The following is a 20,524-nucleotide window of genomic DNA, read 5'->3' as shown; positions in this document are numbered from 1 at the left end:
CGCCGCGGCGGCTGTATGGGCGGCTATGAAGGCGAAGACGAAACTGGGCATGGGTATGGAACGCAAAAGGAAAACGAGGAAAGGAATGGGATTGAGAAGAAACACGAAGACAAGAAGGAAGAGCGAGAGGAAGAAGCGGAGGATACTTCCAACAGCGAAACGCGGCGGCTTCTTGCCTTTTCTACCGATGTTGAGCGCGCTCGGTTCCTTGATCGGTGGCGCGGCTGGCGTGGTCAAAGCGGTGAGCGCCGGCAAAGCGGCGCAGCGACAACTCGACGAATTGCAGCGACACAATCGCGCGATGGAGGGTCGCGGGTTGTACCTCGCGCCGTATAAGAAGCGTAAGGGTGGCGCGAGGAGAGTCGTCGAAAAAAAAATTTCGCGGAAGAAGCCGACGTTAGTGCATCTACCTCCGTACGGCGTCACGACGAACGAGCAGCTCGATCGATCGGCGCGTCGCCTACGCATACCGTTCTTCCGTGGGGTGTTTATGCGCGACGCTCTGCCAACGAGGGTGCGACGCGCGGAGTGCGGCATCGTGAATCTCGACGACGCGGTGGGTCCGGGCACGCATTGGGTCGCTTACGCGAAAAAAGGGAACGCTGTGATCTACTTCGACGCGTTTGGAAATCTCCGTCCGCCGAGGGAGCTCGCGCGATATCTCGGCGAGAGCGCGATCGTGACGTACAATCGTCGCGCGTTTCAGACATTCGATCAGAGAATCTGCGGACAGCTGTGCCTGCGATTTCTTCGCGAGATCGATTGGGGGAGTGGTGGACGATTCTCCCGCGATGTCGCTGACGCTCACGTTGACCGGAACCAGCAGCGTTCTTACGGTGAGTCACTTTCCCGCTTTGGATCTGAGCGACGGTGAATACGAGTTGGGTTTAGCGACTTTTGAGACGTACATTTCGATACCGAACGTTACGTCCGCGAACAATCGCTTCTACTTCGGCGAGGACGACTGGAGAAACGTCGTTCCGGAAGGATCATACGAGCTGCGAGCCGTGAGCAGATATCTGCGCGCCGCTCTTCTTTATCGCGAACGTCGCGCGCGTGAGAGAGAAAAAATTAAAGAGAAAGGAGGAAAACCGCAGACCGATGACGATGGACGGGTAAAAGATAAAAACCGAACGGAGAAGGAAGACGGTTATCACATATACGAGGACGAAGACGACGATGACGGTGACGGTTATGGCATATACGAGGACGACGATGAGAACGACGACGATGACGGTGGTGATAGAACGATACTCGCTCTTCGCGCCAACGAGAATACTATGAGGAGTGAGATAAAGTGCGCCTACAGAGTGAATTTTACAAAACCGAACAACATCGGTTCTCTTTTGGGTTTCTCGCGCGATCGTATCCTAAAACCGAACAAATGGTACGTTTCCGACGGACCCGTTGACGTCATGAGCGTGAACATAATTCGCATCGAATGCAGCATCACCACGGGAGCGTACAGCAACGGACGCTCGGTGCACGCGATACACGAATTCGCGCCGAAAGTTCCACCGGGATATAAACTGTCGGAGACTCCGACGCAGATCATTTACCTCCCGATCGTCGCGCGAAACGTCACCGATATCACGGTGCGAGTCGTGGATCAGAAAGATCGGTTGATCGACTTTCGCGGTGAGGAGATAACGATTAGACTGCACATACGTCGTCGTCGCAGTTAGTGTGTGTGTGTGTGTGTGTGTGTGTGTGTACGCGATACCTCCACGACCTGAAGAAAAAAGAGCGAGAGAAGGGATGCTCGTTCTGAACGGATCTAGCGCGAATTGTGCGAACGAGCGAGCTAGCCCGTTCTACGACGAGATCGGAAGCGTGGGGAAGAGAAGAGGTGGAGGAGGAAGGAGAGCCGTTCTCAGCAACGCCAACGTCAGGTTCCTACGATCGTTGGGTCTCGCCGTGAGAAACGCGTCGCCGCCGCGTCGTTTCCACATCGAAAGAAAAGGTCATGGCCGACATCCTGAGTATCGGTGGTGAGCCGATTTTCGACGAGCGCATCGTCGGAATCGAGACTCACACGTATAACCCATACGTCAACACGACATTTGAGCACAACGACGAGATACGAATACCCATACAGCAGCAGGATCTTTATACGCTGCCGTGCGACAGTTTCCTGTACGTTGAGGGGCGACTCTACGACGACGGCGCGACGACGGAGGAGCAATACGCGAAATTAGTTAACAACTGCGTCGCGTTTATGTTCGACGAAATTCGATACGAACTCGACGGTGTGAAGATCGACCGGTGTAGAAACGTCGGAATAACCAGCACGATAAAGAACTACGTGTCGCTGACCGTCGAATGAGCTAGAAGACTGCAGAATGCCGGATGGAGTTATCCGACAAACGAATCGAATCTGAACAGCGCATCCCATCAATTCAAATTTTGCGTACCTTTGAACAATCTGTTGGGTTTCTGCGAGGACTATAAACGTGTGGTGATAAATGCGCGACACGAGCTTATCCTAATACGCGCTCGTAACGACGTCAACTGCGTCGTAGATCCAAAAAAAACCGTGCCGAGAAATCCAGCCAAGGATCCTAAAATTACGTTGCTGAAGGTGCAATGGCGTATGCCTCACGTGGCGTTAAACGATGTGACTAAGTTATCGTTGTTGCGAACGTTGGAGAGCGGACGATTTCTGAGCGCGGGCTTTCGCTCTTGGGACCTGTACGAATTTCCCCTGCTGCAGAACACAACCAAGCATTCGTGGGCCGTGAAAGCCGCGCCGCAATTGGAGAAGCCGCGATACGTCATATTCGCGCTGCAAACTGGACGGCGAAACGAATTCACGGAGGACGCCTCGAGGTTCGATCATTGCGCGCTCGCCAACGTGAAATTGTATCTCAACTCGGAATTCTATCCCTACGACGATGTGAACGCGGATTTCGAAAGCGACAAGTTCGCCGTGCTGTACGAGATGTACGCGAAATTTCGAGGAGCGTACTACGGGGACAGTCGCGACGACGCGCTCTTCTCCCCGCGCGAATTCGCGCGAGTAGCTCCGCTCGTGGTAATTGATTGTTCCCGTCAAAACGATTCGGTGAAGAGCGCCACCGTGGACGTGCGCATCGAATTCGAAAACAAGGAAAACGTTCCGCCGAAAACCACCGCCTTTTGTCTCATCGTTCACGATCGCGTCATCGAGTACAGTCCGCTGACCAACGTGGTGCGCAAAATTATCTAACGGAAAATGCGATTGTAGGATACCGCATCCCGGAAACGAGGGATATATAAATTCGAGGATCTTTCCATTGTTCCTCAGACTCTGTTAGGAACGAGCAGTTTAAGCACATCCTTAAACAAACATTATTACATATTTCTTTCCAACGCGCGCTGACTCAGTGGCCACAGCAGCAACGACGACGACGACGATCTTCGTCGACCTACAGGGATTCGCAGTGGGCGACAGATTCGTCGCGAAGGAGGTGGCCGTGCTGCGAAGCGAGACGCGCGTACTGGCGCATTATGTGTTTCGCGCGCCGATGAATTGGGATCTGCTGACGAGCGCCGAGAAGACAAGGGCCGGCTGGTTGATGGCGAACCATCACGGCCTCCGTTGGGAGGATGGGGACACAGACTATCGCCTAGCGAAGACCATTATTCGACGCGCGGTGTGCGACAACCTGGAAGAAACGTGGGAGAGAGAAGAGACGCCCGGCGCGCGAATCTATGTAAAAGGTCTCGAGAAGAAGAGGTGGCTGGAGGAGATTCTCGGCGACGTCGACGCGACGATCGGGGCCATCGACGCTGAGTACGACGACATCGATCGGTTGGAGATTCTTCGCGCCGATCGCGCGTTTCGCTGCGGACGTCATCAACGGTGCTGCGCGATGGAGAACGTGATGAAGTTGCGCGACTGGTGGATCGAGCGACGCGAATGTCTCTCCAACATCGACTCCACAGATTAAATGTAAAAAACATATTACTCGTATGGCATAATTGCATTTTTAATGTATTGCTCATTTTTTAATTGTATTACTTATTTTTATTGTATTAATCATGTTTTATTCCATATGTATCCGTCTATCTATATTGTATTTACTCATTTTTTACACCATCATGTATATCCTTCTATCCATATTGTATTAAATAATAAACTGATGTAAAATCGACGAACAACAATATTCCTTTTCTTCACATACCTATACCCCGTATTCTATGTATATATTATAAGCTGTCGGTACGTAAAAATGGCCGGTCGCGGGAGCGCGATAATGCAGAGTGCGTAAAAATGGCCGTTCGCGGAAACGCGATATTTTCAACTGGATAAACAGAGAGAAACGAGAGCGCGAGACGGGAGGGAACGATAGCGTCAAACGCGAGACGGGTGGGAGCGATAGCGCGATACGGAAACGAACGAGAACGCCGAGACGCTCCAGCGCGAGGCGTGGATACGTGCGTGAGTGAACGATAACGCCGAGCCGCTCCAACGCGAGGTGTGGTTACGAGCGATAACGCCGCCGAGCGTGAGATTGGGTGGGTAGGGAGCGATATGACAGAAAACGTGAATTATTTTTTTAATAATATATGTTTCATTTATTTCATTATATTTTACATATTAATGTGAGTTATTTTTTCAATAATAATATATTTCATTTATTTTTATATATTAACATGAGTTATTTTTTAATAATATATGTATGTTTCATTTATTATATTTTACATATTGTTTTTTTGACTTTTTTCATTTTTGCGACAACCAACTGTCAGGCACACCTTCGTCGTCGATGGTTACTACTCCTCGCCCTTGTTGTTTGGTCCTTGATTGTTCGGCTCGTTGCCGTCATCATCACCATCTGTCTGGCGACGAGCTGCCTCCTCGGTCGCGTCCAAACGGGCGACGTCTCTGTGCATCACACGAATTTTACTCACGAATAGTCGGATTTGATTTCGAGACTTCTTCGCCAACGAGGTGATGATGACTCTGCACAAAAAATAAAAAAATAAAAAAATGAAAAAATAAAAAAATAAAAAAATAAAAAATATAATTAATAAATATGAATACAAAAAAATGTTGATTAATCATATTAATCATATTAATAAATCATTTGACATTGAAAACTAATACTTACGTTCTCTCCAACATGATCGCGTCCTCGTCGACGCGAACTGTTAATTGCAGGCAAGAAGGCACCTTTTCTGTAATGTTTTTTAATCGCAGCTGCAGCTGCCGCACAGCGACGCACAAATTATCAACTTCCCTCGTCAGGGCCGCGGTTTGTATTTGTAACAAATCGCAAACGCTCTTCAAATCATTGAGTTTATCCATATTTTACTTTTATATACGTTTACAAGAGTTCGCGTGAGGAGTGATATGGAGAGACTACACCCAAGTCTAGTTTCAAGTTCTTTATATACGGTAAAAAAGGATATTGCGGTAAAAAATATAAGAATAGCATTTTTGCATCGAGGAAAAAATGCATTTTATCAAACCGACTCATTCGCTGGAATCTTCGACGCGCAATTTTTTCCACCCGAGACCCCCGCCGCCACCCATCCACACCGAGGAAGTGCGACAAAAGAAGGATATTGCGGTAAAAAATGTAATAAGAATAGCATTTTTGCATCGAAGAAAAAATGCATCGAGGAAAAAATGCATCTTATCAAACCGACTCATCCACCGGAATCGTCGACGCAATTTTTTCCACCCGAAACCCCTACCACGACACCTATCCGCGCCGAGGAAATGCAACAAAAGTAGGATATTGCGGTAAAAAATGTAATAAGAATAGCATTTTCGCATCGAGGAAAAAATGCATCTTATCAAACCGACTCATTCGCTGGAATCTTCGACGCGCAATTTTTCCACCCGAAACCCCTACCACCACACCTATCCGCGCCGAGAAAATGCGACAAAAGAAGGATATTGCGGTATTTTGCATCGAGAAAAAATGCATCTTATCAAACCGACTTATCCGCCGGAATCTTCGACGCAATTTTTTCCACCCGAGACCTCGCCGCCACCTATCCGCGCTATCGCTAACGAGCGTCCTCGCGTAAACATTCGCATCCGGAACGCTCATCGCGATCGCGCTCAAACCGCAACGCACCGTCATCGCAGTTCCACCGTCTCTCTCTCGCTCTCGACGATGTGGCTCACGCGCGTCATCGCGTTAACCGCGTGTTTTATCGCTGTGAGGTGCATCAATCCCACGGACGAGAATTACACACTCGCATTCGATTACCTGCAGAAATACGGATATCTGACCGAAGATGTGGACGCGGTTCCAGCTCAGAGACGAAACAATGTTCTTCGCAAAGCCGTCGAAGATTTTCAGAAATACTACAATTTACCCAGCGACGGAACGCCTAACAACGAAACGCTGCAAATGATGAGTAAACCGCGATGCGGTTTTCGAGATATCCTGAAGCACGGAACGAGAGCGAGTTTATCCAAATGGCCAAAGACGCACCTGACGTGGGATTTTTTCGTAGCCACCGAGAACGAGTTAAACACGGCGCGGGCCGCGTTCGACCTGTGGTCGCAGCATTCAGCATTGACGTTCGAACGCTCCGAAACGAATCCTGACATTATAATATCTTGGCGACGCCTACGTCACAGTAACACGAATGTCAAGGTAAACGGACCACATTGCTCGGCCAAATTCGACGGTCCCGGTAACGTGCTCGCCCACGCGTCTCTCCCGACGGACGAAGCGGGGTTCGTCTCCGAGGTGCACGTCGATGGGGACGAGCCGTGGCACATTCACGTCAGTAAAAATCCCTCGGATAAGTTCTCCCTACAATTCACGCTGACGCACGAGATCGGTCACTCTCTCGGATTGTTGCACAATAAGCGCCCGACTTCGGTGATGTTCGCGTACTCGCCCGTCAAGCAGTATCCGGTCAAGCTCGACAAATTTGACATTATGGACATTCAACGTTTGTACGGTGAAAAACTGACGAACGAGCCCTCGCAGACGCCGGCGCCGCCGCCGCCGCCGCCGCAGCCATCACCGGACCTGTGCAGCATTGATCGCGTAAACGTGATATTGATTTTGGAAAATCGAATGTACATCTCGTACAAGCGTTACGTTTGGTCGATCGATCTGGACGGTAGGACGTACAACGGACCGTTAGCCCTTTCGAATCACATGAGCTTTCTTCAGAACAATTACACACGCATAGCCGCCGCCTATCAATCCCCGTCCGGTGATCTCATGGTATTCGTAGATAATTTGGTATACAGGGTTCATATCCAGAATTTACTCTGAGACCAGATTGGCCGAAGACCTTGCAACAACTCGGCTTTCTCGAAAAAACGATAATCAACGGAGCGGTAAACACCTACAGAGGACGTTCCTTCGTGGTGTTCAACGGTAACTCGGTAGCCGAGATAGACGAATGTGCGAAGAGAGTTGTCAGATTTACGCCTTTCGAAACAACGTTTCCCGGAATACCAACCGGTGTGACGTCGATCTTCCGATACGTCGACGGCAATCTGTACTTCACCACTCGGACGCAGTTCTACAAATTCAACGAATTTACGAAGGCCGTCACGGCGGCTGGTAAATTCGATTTGCGGATGCTGAATATCGTCTGCCCTAAGGCCGAACTGTTGCAACAGTTGCGCGATCTCCTCGATCGAATCGTACGCCTCAACGATTTAACGTCACCGGCGAGCGATTCGTACGATGACGACGACGGCGGCGGCGTTCGGCTTTCCGATCGCCGTATCCGCCGAAGGAAGTAGAGAACTGCGCAAATTCCCACACCACGCCGCACATCGCGCGATATATAGTAAGAACTTTTCTACTTATACCGATGTGTCCCCCCAAAGCATCAGTATCGCATCGTCAGCCGAATACGACGTGTCGGATAAAAAATCAGAAACGAACGATACTACAGCGCGTGCAAAATGTTCTCGACGCTGACCGATCGACCCGCGCCGAACGGTTTTTCCCCTTGCGAGACGGATTCGGAGATGAACGACGACTGCAAGATACGAAGAATCGATTTGACGGACGATCATCTTCATCGGGAGTCGCGTTCCAGCTCTCACCCCCCCACCGACATGCCCGTTGACGTGCCTGCGGTGCGCGTCCTAACGACGCGTTATCTGCTGACGACGACTGGCTACAAATACTTAGCCTTAGGTATCACGATTAAGTCACCGTGGTACAGTATACCCACGCCTTCGTACGTGGATATCGCCCTGGGAGATAAACAAGGCAGGGAAGTCTCTCTGACGCTCGATATGTGGAAAGGACTGGTCGAGCGCAAACGCGACGTATTATCGTGTATGCGATCCACCCCCGTCGACGGAACCCGCCCCCCCCCCCTCACCGATAACGATCGGAGACATGACGCTGCGATTCGGAATGATCAACAACCTGCCGATCCTGCGTATTGAGCTACCCAACGCGGCTCGTGTGGCGATGTCGCTCAAAACCGTGCTCACGCTGTACGATCTCCGATTTTGCGTCAATCGCATCCTCTCAGCGCTGAGCGCGGCGACCGAGGAAATCGACGCGAAGTATTCGCGCTATCGGGAGATAGCCGCCAACGCTATCAAGATGGGCACTTCGGCTAAAAATGCGATACTGAAGAGCGAATTCTTCGATCCTAACAACATCGTCGATTGTGAAATTACCGCGCTCTGTTTCCGATCATAATGTCGCGACGCGTGTCTGCAAATATATATTCATACGCGCAAAATAATGTGAGCGCACGTCGACGTACGCGTATAATTTTAGTTTTTCAAAATAAAAAAATACATATCTCATCTGTGTGTTCTCTATCTTTCTTTTTCCTTTTTTCCCAAATCCGTACCTATCTCAACGCAATCCCGCGCTCCCCAGATCCCCCGACTCCGCTTGCTCCACAATCGCCGCGATCGCGTCATCCGCGATACGGGGCGAAACAACCTTCGAACCGAGGAAAAACAACAACGAAGAAAGGTAATCGGGACCCGCGAAAAAGAACGACCTTGAACGCATTTTCGTGGAACGTCTCGAGGAGCGACCTTGAACGAGTTTGAACGAGTTCGAACGCGTTCAAACGCGTTCGATCTCCTTCGGAAAGGCGCGGCGCGATTTCCGCGCGCGGTCGGTAATACTTCTAGCCTCAGGCCGGTCGCGGGGGGTGAGGGGCGCGGGGAATCGGGTGAGGGGGGAGTGCGCCTGACCAATCACCAACCGACCTTTCCGTACTACTTGTGAGAACGGAAAGGCAAGACGGTGATTGGTCAGGCGCACTCCCCCCCTCACCCCGATTCCCCGCGCCCCTCACCCCCCGCGACCGGCCCGAGCCAAAAGTGCCTGTTACCATACTACTCACATCAAATTATATCTGGTCTCATATGCTTAGATTTGTCTTAGTCTGCGCAGATCTGGTCATATATGTTCATATATAATCATATATGGGGTGTAATCAGTCTTCGACGGTTCAGATCAAACCATATCTGCTCAGATCGGACCAATCTGTGATTAAATTTCATCGAAACAGTCCAAATCTGACTGTCTGTTTAGATATAACCATACTCGAATGCGATTCAAAATACATTAATCTGGAAAGCTCTTCGCGTTCCAAACCCTATCTCCCTGCTAGAGGTTTCCAGGGAACTCGAACGCTTATACAGAAAAGAAAACTCTTCCCGGATCTCCCGACGGCGTCTCCAGGTCATTTTGGGTTACCCCGACGGCCGGCTAGTTGCTTCGGCTAGTTGCTTCGGCAGGTGAGTTGTTACACACTCCTTAGCGGATTCCGACTTCCATGGCCACCGTCCTGCTGTCTTAAGCAACCAACGCCTTTCATGGTGTCCCATGAGCGTCGAGTTGGGCGCCTTAACTCTGCGTTTGGTTCATCCCACAGCGCCAGTTCTGCTTACCAAAAATGGCCCACTTGGCACTCTGACCATATTTGTCCAGATATAATTATATATGAATAATATTATTCATATATATATATATATTTAGTTTTATAGAATTTTACATCCCTTCATGATTTTTAAATATATCTGAGCAGATCTGGATCTACATTCGGTAAATAATTATATATCGGCAGATCAAATTATATTTGGTCAAATCTAGTTATATCTGTTCAGATCTGGCCCGACAGAAACAATTTGCAGATCTGGTCAGATCTGATAAACCAGATATGGTCATATCTTGGTAGATCTAATTCTTCTTTCCCGGGATGTGTGTATAAACAGTACACATATAGGCGGGGAAGGGGCTTTGCCCCTCCCCCTGCAACAGAGATGGGTAGGGGTGGATCTCGGTTCGCATGGAAAGTTGAAAACCCGAACCGTACAATAGATCTCGTTTCGCCCTGTAAGCCAGGGATGGGGTGACCTTAATTTGAGTGGACGATTCTTTGGACAGCATTGTACGATTCGAGTTTTCAACTTTCCATACGAACTGAAGTCCACCCTTCCCACCCCTGCTATAGGGGAAGGTGCAAAGCCCCTCCTCCGCCTATATATGTACTGTTTATATACATATATCACCAAATTACTTCTCTTAGCACTGACACAAACTAACCTATACTGCAAAATCATGCAGACACTGGAACCATGCACGCGCGTCACTGGTGCGCGCAACTTACTATAAGTTACAATTTTTTATAAAACTTAATTATAATTAAGTTTTATAAGATAATTATTTTTTATGTACATACACTTAAATATATAACGAATAAAATAAAAAACTCTGCATATTGATTACTATGTAATTTACTGAGAAAAAAATTCCTGAAAACAGGTTATTTTTGCGTGCAACAAAGGTATGTAATACCTTAAAATAATTTAGAAAGTAATACAGGGCTCTTCATTCATAAGCTTATTTTTACTGTCTGTCTTCATCAGTCTTATTCTCATTATTATATCAATGCAATTTGACGTTATTTATAAATCACTCATTGCAAGGTATAAGATAGAATTTTGTTCCCTCAATTTTAAATAAACTTGAGATTACGGCAAAAAGAACACTAAGCAGTTCGATCATTATATGCATATCTCGTAATACAGAATAAGAGCCTTATACTTGAACGTATTGCTCATCATCGGTATCCCCTCCGTTGCTAATTCGTTCCAAGGAATTATGTAGTTTAATTTTTTCGTAATCAATATTCGTTTTCTTCTTACTTTTTACCTTCTCGTAACCGTCTGCATTTGCATCTAACAAGAAATTATTCACTTGCTCATATGGCGGTTCCTCATTCTGCGCGACACTCATGTATTTCACACTTTCATAATTTGGATCGGTGTGATTCACAGACTCGTAATTTGGGTCCGTATCACTGTCACCAGAACGACAAACGGATGCATAGGTCGGCTCGTTCGTATCATGCGGCATGCTTTCGTAATTTGGCTCCGAATCCGTGTCCTGATCCAATTCATCTCGCTGTCGCAATCGCACCTTCTCATAACCGGGATCGTCGTTGCTAGCGTTACTCACTTGTCTATGCTTAAATGGTGTTGAATATACGTCCGTGTTATTTTTCACAGGTATCGAATTAGGTTGATAGTCATTCTCCCGCGAACACTGCGGACGTAACATCTCATAGTTCGGATTGGATAAATTTGCGATTACTCTCGCAAAAGAGTTTCTTTGATTATTGTTAACGGCTTCGTATTCGTGATCAAATTCTAAATGCAACGGAACAATCGCATCAACTTTTGGCAATCTTAAAGAAGTGCGACTGTTACCTTCTGCATGAAAGTTGTTTGCAACAGAATTGATAGTGGTAGAATAATGTACGAGATCGGGTTCCTTCTTCTGTATTTCCACAGATTCGTGGCTGCACCATGACGCTCGGCTGATTTCTATGAGACTAAGTTTTCTATAAGTATTTGTTTCGGAATGTAGAGTGTTGTTAGAGCTTAGATGAGCATCGTTCTGCTGATCCTCTATTTCCCTTTTCTTCTTCATCACCTTCGCATACATATCCTCAAGCGATTTACCCGCCGACAGTGAAGATCTCGATCTATCATCACTTTTATTTTTTTTATCAATAGATGCATATCCCTCTGCAGTTGTTTCAGGCGGCGGTGGTAAAGGAGAATTGGCTTGACGTTTTTCAGGTTTAGGAGATCCGAGATTGATAATTGAGCTATTGGCACTTGACGATGATGCTAAAAATAAAAAAACAGTTGTATTATAAATATATTCTAAAATCAACACATTTATTTGGAGAACTAATAATATAACAAAATAATAAAAATAAATAGCAAAACCTCAAAAAAAATTATAATTTTGCTTCCTCATAGAGGAAGCTTTGTTTTCATAAACCTCGCATATGGACCTTTGATTGCGTATAAAGCTAGTTCTGGTCAACCAAATCTTAAAGAATTATATATGAAATATAGGTAGAAAAGATCGAAGAAAAAAAATGTTTTTTAGTTTTCTCTGCTAATGTGTTCAGAATGTTCTAAAACGTCGACAAATCACATTTTTACCAAATGTCCGCGCGCGCGCGCGCGCGTGTGTGTGTGTGTGTGTGTGTGTGTGCGTGCGTGTGTGTGTGTGTGTGTGTGTGTGTGTGTGTGTGTGTGTGTGTGTGTGTGTGTGTGTGTGTGTGTGTGTGTGTGTGTGTGCGCGCGCGCGCGCGCGCGTGATATGTGTATTTGTAAAGACATGAATACTGTTAGTAAAATTTTTAACTTATTGGAAGGCAACAACAGCTCAGATGGCGCGGTTAAAGTATGCGCGAGTGTGCTAGTGTCTCAGGATCCGCTCTCTCTTAATTGTAACGTGCGTTATGGTCATTGTACGATTATATTATACGTATCTCACGCTCACTTTGTAAGACAAAAAGTAAAGATTATAATTGACTAGCATAAGTCAAATTTTCTTGTCATCTAGGTTAAGGTATTTAATAGTACTGCACTATTACATCTATTATTGTGTCTACCATCATATATTCCTCGGGCATTTCTAATAACTAATTATTTTTTTTTTTTTGTTTAAGTTCTTACATGCCTCAAAGATGAGTAATCAAGGTATGCGAATAAAAAACTTGGAAAAGTAGTGGAGCTTAATATTATGTTTAACATATTCCTTGCTTATATTTTAAGTATTTTCTGTTCTACATTATTGTACGAAAATTGTTTGTTACATTTTCATTGCCTTTTTTTCTTTGGTTTGGATCGAGTAGCTGAGATACAGGTCAATGAAAGAATTGTACAATAAAGTGTATGTAATGTATTTTTTGTTCTCTTTCTCTGACGGTCTCTGTATTGAGACGGACCAAGTAGCTGAAGCAGCAAAGGAATTAAAAGAAAAGAATACTACAATTTAGTAATATATAATATATGTAATTTCTTATGTGCTGTAATAAAGATAAAATTTTATTTTATATTAAAAATGTAAATAATAAACAGCTTTCGTAGTTCGCCAGTGATAAATAAATATATTTCAGTTTTTCGACATAACTGGCAAAGTTTCGTACATCAAATTTCGCACGACGTTTCGGCCCTTGGTTTGGGCCCTTATCAAGTGACTAAATCATCTAAAAGACTCGTCGTAAAACATCACAAGACATCCGTAATATGAAGTTGTTCCAGGAAAATCATAAAGATGTCTTGTGTGTCGAGTGATAAGATATATACAAGTTAACTATAGCCGAACGTGACATGTTCGCACGGAAGCGATCGACCGACTGACAGACGGGGCCCAAACCAAGGGCCGAAACGTCGTGCGAAATTTGATGTACGAAACTTTGCCAGTTATGTCGAGAAACTGAAATATATTAAAAATGTAGTTTCTTTGTTCTATTCATTAATGAAACATGTAACTTTTAATATTAATTATCAGGTGTATCTTTGTATATATAAATATAAAGGATGAATACATAAATTTAAATTATTTTAAAATATGATATTATTAAGATATTAGTTTTTACATTGTTGTATTAAAATTCAAATTTTATTTATCACATTTTAAATTAAGCATGAATACATATCAGTTTTATTTTGGATGCATAAAAATTATTCGTTAATTTTATTTAATAAAACTATTTTATATTAAATATTTTATAATTATAATTGTTTTCTTAAGTATAATGTGTATAACATTATATTTTGCTTTCTTGTTGTTCATGTTATATAACATATATTTTCTAATAATTTTTTGCCACAATATTTATATTTATATTTATATTATTCAATCACATTTATATAATTTTATATCTTTTCTCATTTTTCTATTTTTTTCTTATTTTTTAATGCACTATAAATAATTTATCTTTATTATTTTTATTAAATTTAAAGGACCTCGCACAAAAAGGCTGCGAAATGGCTCCCAGTCGATTTGGCTGAAATTTGAATATGATGTAGTTAATGTTGTCCTGATCAAATGTCTCATAGGGCTGGAAGACCAATAATGGCTAGTTTTTGAGATATTCGACTTCAAACATTGAGAAAATAGATGTTTTAGCGTATGTATATAGCTTTAATATATACGAATTGCATGTGTATTCGTGTGCGCTCGCGCGCATGCAGGTGTGTGCGTATGTGTGTGGGTCGGTAGTTGGGTGTGTGGGTCGGTAGTTGGGTGTGTGTGTGTGTGTGTGTGTGTGTGTGCGTGTGCGTGTGCGTGTGCGTGTGCGTGTGCGTGTGCGTGTGCGTGTGCGTGTGCGTGTGCGTGTGCGTGTGCGTGTGCGTGTGCGTGTGCGTGTGCGTGTGCGTGTGCGTGTGCGTGTGCGTGTGCGTGTGCGTGTGCGTGTGCGTGTGCGTGTGCGTGTGCGTGTGTGTGTGTGTGTGTGTGTGTGTGTGTGTATGTGTGTGCCCTGCTCTCGGCGTAACCCAGGATCAACGACGTGGACGTAGCAGGAAGCTGATCCCTTCGGGGTGTTGGTTTAAAGTGAGTAATCCCCTAGCCTCTCACGTGTGTGTGTGTGTGTATGTGTGTGTGTGTGTGTGTATGGGTGTGTGTGTGTGCGTATGCGCGCCCGCGCGGGCGCGCGTGTGGAACTTCTAATTAAGGCACGTGTCTATTCCTTGGAAGTGGTCGGTTGCCTGCATCAGCGACGGTTTGAATTAGTGTAGTTGACGGATATTTTATGTGCTCTTCGTTTCTAGCATAACCCAAATACCACAAAACGCTACATATGTGAGCACAAGTACCCAGTGTACGAGTACCAGACTTGCAGGTACAATAATATCCTAATATTGGTGACAGCTCCTCGTCTATGTTTTCGTCCATACCATCGTCTATCTCATTATCATCGATGGATTTATATGAAATCCAAAGTTGATATTTCGTCGCATTACGAAACCTAGAATAAACTCTCACTCTCAGTAATCCTGGCTGTGGAAGACGGTTTGCATCACGTAACATGTCGATTTGGAATTGCTCATCGTTGTTTCGTTGTACGTTGTCCTGAATGTATGAGGGTGCTAGTTTTATTTGATAAACACCAACCGTTAAATTCTTAAGGTATTCAATGTCTAGCATTGGAAAGTCTATTAACTGCCCCTCATTTATTGGTACCCATCGTTGAGCGTTTTTGGTTCTCAGATTTTGAATCTCAACAAGAGCTTGTACAACGTTCGGTTCTCTCGCTTTTTCGAGCATACGATTAGCTCTTTCTACGTCAGCTCCTTCCATATGGATAGTGGGATGATATCTATTTATGATAGCACCTGCTATTTTACAAAAATCACCAATATTAGGAACATGATGCATCGGTACTGTTTGCTGTAGGAATTTGAATATTAGCTTTAAGTGTCCGTTTCTGTCTTCTACAATCCACCTTTGTTTTGTGACAAGACGGGAGTCATTTGCATCTTCTGTCGTGAGTTGGGCTTCATTTCGTGGAAGAAGTGCTGGCATCTTCCATGTGATGCCCAAACGCCTCAGAAGTTCAATTGCATCCCTATAACCTCTATCAAGTATGACAATATCATCTTCTTGGAACCATCTTAACATCCTTTCGGCGTCTCTATCAAATTCATTTTGCAGTATCGCAGCGTCATTATTGCGACTGTCAGAGAAGTACGGCCCCTGTATATCTAAAATATAACCATTAGGAGCAACTATCAATACTGGTTTGATTAAGTGTCGACCTTTGTGAACGCAATATGACTGTCGAAGAGCTCTGAAATAACTACTTTTCTGTATATATATGTACGTACCATCAATGCATGTAATTACTCTAGGAGTTTGTGGTTCCGAATTATACAACTGATTGGCAAAATCGGTTACATGTCTATCGATATAATATTGTCTCGTTATAGCGTCAAATCCTATATTCTGTGGTACAAAACGAATCATTAAAGATTTTCGCACTGTCTCAACAGCCATACTTGTTGCCTGCCTACTCGAGTAATGAAACATAACTTTGAGAAACTCATCTGACAAACCATGACGAATTTTACATAAGAACATAAGAAGATCCTTTTTATATACATATCTATTACCACCAGGACAAGGAACTGCATCACAAAACGTGAACAATTCTTGGAATTGTTGTTTGTTTATAGGATACAGACATTGAAATTCATTATCCGAAAGATTATCTTCATCCAATATTTTTGTTTGATTTGCCACGCCACGAAGTTCTTGCAAAAAAGCTTGAAGATAATAACCTCTGATTACATAGGGCCTGTTGATGAAATGTAAACCTTGTACAAGCGGCCCGAGAAGCACACCATCGTCGTTCAAATGATGTTGACAAGATCTTACGTTTTCTGGGATAAAAATATTGTGTGAAATGAAAACATCTACTTTACATTTAACTGATAATCTATTCAAATTATCAGTTCTATCACATATAATACAAGTGCTACTTCGTGTCTGTGTTAACACATTTAATCTTAAACAGGCAGGATCTTCCTCCATAGCAACAATCTCGTCACAAATCGATTGATTGCAGTTGGTACATATTTTTGTCATACAAGTTACTTCTAACGCTGGTCTTTGGAAACCATCTCGTCGAATGATAGCAATTTCTCTTTTGGCAGCATTATTATCTCCATCAATTCGAGTCATCATACGGGGCACGAATCTTCCATCGCAAACGTAACAACGTAGAAGATTTCTAAATGCCATTATTGTAAAAGATGTACAATATTACAGTAGGATACGAGTTTTACGAAGCTGTTATGTGTTTCACAATGTACACACTGAAGACTGACAAGAAAATATGCAGAATAAAAGTTTTAAAGACTTAATGTTACATACGTATTAATGTACTTACCAAAATAAACTAGCCCAGTAGCCCAGAGAGCGCTAGTACTTGAAGTAAGTAGTACTTGAAGTAAGTGGAACTTCTTCACACTTCGAGTGTTTCGGTTCGACTTTCATGCTGCTTAATTATTTTCAAATCCGGAGCTTATAAACCAATGATGATGAACGCAGCTCAGCTGTATGTTTTTTATATCGCGTATGTCATTTTGAAGGATGCGAATTCGCTCTCCCAGATTTTCTTTCAGGTCTCGTGTTTTACAGTTTCCCGAAGCGGAATAGCACTATAAAAGATACTAAACAACGGCAAAATTCAGACTGAAATCGATATTGGCTTTCTGTCTTATTATATAGTTTATTTTGGTAAGTACATTAATACGTATGTAACATTAAGTCTTTAAAACTTTTATTCTGCATATTTTCTTGTCAGTCTTCAGTGTGTACATTGTGAAACACATAACAGCTTCGTAAAACTCGTATCCTACTGTAATATTGTACATCTTTTACAATAATGGCATTTAGAAATCTTCTACGTTGTTACGTTTGCGATGGAAGATTCGTGCCCCGTATGATGACTCGAATTGATGGAGATAATAATGCTGCCAAAAGAGAAATTGCTATCATTCGACGAGATGGTTTCCAAAGACCAGCGTTAGAAGTAACTTGTATGACAAAAATATGTACCAACTGCAATCAATCGATTTGTGACGAGATTGTTGCTATGGAGGAAGATCCTGCCTGTTTAAGATTAAATGTGTTAACACAGACACGAAGTAGCACTTGTATTATATGTGATAGAACTGATAATTTGAATAGATTATCAGTTAAATGTAAAGTAGATGTTTTCATTTCACACAATATTTTTATCCCAGAAAACGTAAGATCTTGTCAACATCATTTGAACGACGATGGTGTGCTTCTCGGGCCGCTTGTACAAGGTTTACATTTCATCAACAGGCCCTATGTAATCAGAGGTTATTATCTTCAAGCTTTTTTGCAAGAACTTCGTGGCGTGGCAAATCAAACAAAAATATTGGATGAAGATAATCTTTCGGATAATGAATTTCAATGTCTGTATCCTATAAACAAACAACAATTCCAAGAATTGTTCACGTTTTGTGATGCAGTTCCTTGTCCTGGTGGTAATAGATATGTATATAAAAAGGATCTTCTTATGTTCTTATGTAAAATTCGTCATGGTTTGTCAGATGAGTTTCTCAAAGTTATGTTTCATTACTCGAGTAGGCAGGCAACAAGTATGGCTGTTGAGACAGTGCGAAAATCTTTAATGATTCGTTTTGTACCACAGAATATAGGATTTGACGCTATAACGAGACAATATTATATCGATAGACATGTAACCGATTTTGCCAATCAGTTGTATAATTCGGAACCACAAACTCCTAGAGTAATTACATGCATTGATGGTACGTACATATATATACAGAAAAGTAGTTATTTCAGAGCTCTTCGACAGTCATATTGCGTTCACAAAGGTCGACACTTAATCAAACCAGTATTGATAGTTGCTCCTAATGGTTATATTTTAGATATACAGGGGCCGTACTTCTCTGACAGTCGCAATAATGACGCTGCGATACTGCAAAATGAATTTGATAGAGACGCCGAAAGGATGTTAAGATGGTTCCAAGAAGATGATATTGTCATACTTGATAGAGGTTATAGGGATGCAATTGAACTTCTGAGGCGTTTGGGCATCACATGGAAGATGCCAGCACTTCTTCCACGAAATGAAGCCCAACTCACGACAGAAGATGCAAATGACTCCCGTCTTGTCACAAAACAAAGGTGGATTGTAGAAGACAGAAACGGACACTTAAAGCTAATATTCAAATTCCTACAGCAAACAGTACCGATGCATCATGTTCCTAATATTGGTGATTTTTGTAAAATAGCAGGTGCTATCATAAATAGATATCATCCCACTATCCATATGGAAGGAGCTGACGTAGAAAGAGCTAATCGTATGCTCGAAAAAGCGAGAGAACCGAACGTTGTACAAGCTCTTGTTGAGATTCAAAATCTGAGAACCAAAAACGCTCAACGATGGGTACCAATAAATGAGGGGCAGTTAATAGACTTTCCAATGCTAGACATTGAATACCTTAAGAATTTAACGGTTGGTGTTTATCAAATAAAACTAGCACCCTCATACATTCAGGACAACGTACAACGAAACAACGATGAGCAATTCCAAATCGACATGTTACGTGATGCAAACCGTCTTCCACAGCCAGGATTACTGAGAGTGAGAGTTTATTCTAGGTTTCGTAATGCGACGAAATATCAACTTTGGATTTCATATAAATCCATCGATGATAATGAGATAGACGATGGTATGGACGAAAACATAGACGAGGAGCTGTCACCAATATTAGGATATTATTGTACCTGCAAGTCTGGTACTCGTACACTGGGTACTTGTGCTCACATATGTAGCGTTTTGTGGTATTTGGGTTATGCTAGAAACGAAGAGCACATAAAATATCCGTCAACTACACTAATTCAAACCGTCGCTGATGCAGGCAACCGACCACTTCCAAGGAATAGACACGTGCCTTAATTAGAAGTTCCACACGCGCGCCCGCGCGGGCGCGCATACGCACACACACACACCCATACACACACACACACATACACACACACACACACACACACGTGAGAGGCTAGGGGATTACTCACTTTAAACCAACACCCCGAAGGGATCAGCTTCCTGCTACGTCCACGTCGTTGATCCTGGGTTACGCCGAGAGCAGGGCACACACATACACACACACACACACACACACACACACACACACACACACACAACTACCGACCCACACACATACGCACACACCTGCATGCGCGCGAGCGCACACGAATACACATGCAATTCGTATATATTAAAGCTATATACATACGCTAAAACATCTATTTTCTCAATGTTTGGAGTCGAATATCTCAAAAACTAGCCATTATTGGTCTTCCAGCCCTATGAGACATTTGATCAAGACAACATTAACTACATCATATTCAAATTTCAGCCAAATCGACTGGGAGCCATTTCGCAGCCTTTTTGTGCGAGGTCCTTTATTTAATACAAAAATGAGCTAGAGAGAGAAGAACGGAGAAAGGAAGAGCAAGTGAGACAGGTCAGACGGAATTACTAGTCAACTTGGTTATTTCGCGCATGCGCACTCCATTTTGGCCAACACTAACATCAAAGGTGCCGACAGGGAGTTGCGCTATGGTATATACTGTGGTTTGGTGGGGGTAACTCCCTGGGCGAGGCGAGCACCAAGGGTGAAAACGGAACGGAGTGGAATTACGGAGTCCCGGCGCCGCGCTTGCGCTCGGCGGAGATCAGC

At 43.9% G+C, this 20,524-nt stretch overlaps 3 protein-coding genes across 3 annotated transcripts in view; 2 read left to right on the top strand and 1 right to left on the bottom strand.

Annotated features, from left to right (window-relative positions):
• Positions 1–1,966: 1,966 nt before the first annotated feature.
• Positions 1,967–3,208, top strand: LOC139779750 (uncharacterized). Its single transcript, XM_071718228.1, has 2 exons — positions 1,967–2,265; positions 2,332–3,208. The coding sequence occupies exons 1-2, from the start codon at positions 1,967–1,969 to the stop codon at positions 3,206–3,208; spliced, it is 1,176 nt and encodes a 391-aa protein (XP_071574329.1).
• A 2,905-nt stretch (positions 3,209–6,113) lies between these two features.
• On the top strand, positions 6,114–7,717 carry LOC139779749 (matrix metalloproteinase-18-like). The gene is made up of 2 exons (XM_071718227.1): positions 6,114–7,176; positions 7,227–7,717. The coding sequence occupies exons 1-2, from the start codon at positions 6,114–6,116 to the stop codon at positions 7,715–7,717; spliced, it is 1,554 nt and encodes a 517-aa protein (XP_071574328.1).
• A 1,966-nt stretch (positions 7,718–9,683) lies between these two features.
• LOC139779760 (uncharacterized) overlaps positions 9,684–20,524 on the bottom strand; it is a 152,796-nt gene continuing 141,955 nt past the window's right edge. Inside the window, exon 11 of the mRNA XM_071718236.1 lies at positions 9,684–12,100. Within this exon, the coding sequence (XP_071574337.1) occupies positions 11,004–12,100 (1,097 nt within the window). The 3' untranslated portion in view covers positions 9,684–11,003. The remainder of the gene's footprint in view (positions 12,101–20,524) is intronic.

Source organism: Temnothorax nylanderi, unplaced genomic scaffold, assembly GCF_030848795.1.
Source record: "Temnothorax nylanderi isolate EJ_2023f unplaced genomic scaffold, tnyl_v1.0 TNYL_tig0240_pilon, whole genome shotgun sequence".
NCBI classification, from domain to species: Eukaryota; Metazoa; Arthropoda; class Insecta; order Hymenoptera; family Formicidae; genus Temnothorax; species Temnothorax nylanderi.
Note: the sequence above shows the minus strand (reverse complement) of the source record. Positions and strands in the feature narration are given on the sequence as shown.

Bases quoted from the DNA above. Each gene is read 5' to 3' on its own strand.
- LOC139779750 (XM_071718228.1), top strand. From the start codon at position 1,967: ATGGCCGACATCCTGAGTATCGGTGGTGAGCCGATTTTCGACGAGCGC. The intron at 2,266-2,331 runs GTGTAGAAACGT...CGAATGAGCTAG, and splicing joins GACGGTGTGAAGATCGACCG to AAGACTGCAGAATGCCGGAT.
- LOC139779749 (XM_071718227.1), top strand. From the start codon at position 6,114: ATGTGGCTCACGCGCGTCATCGCGTTAACCGCGTGTTTTATCGCTGTG. The intron at 7,177-7,226 runs GTGATCTCATGG...GTTCATATCCAG, and splicing joins CGCCTATCAATCCCCGTCCG to AATTTACTCTGAGACCAGAT.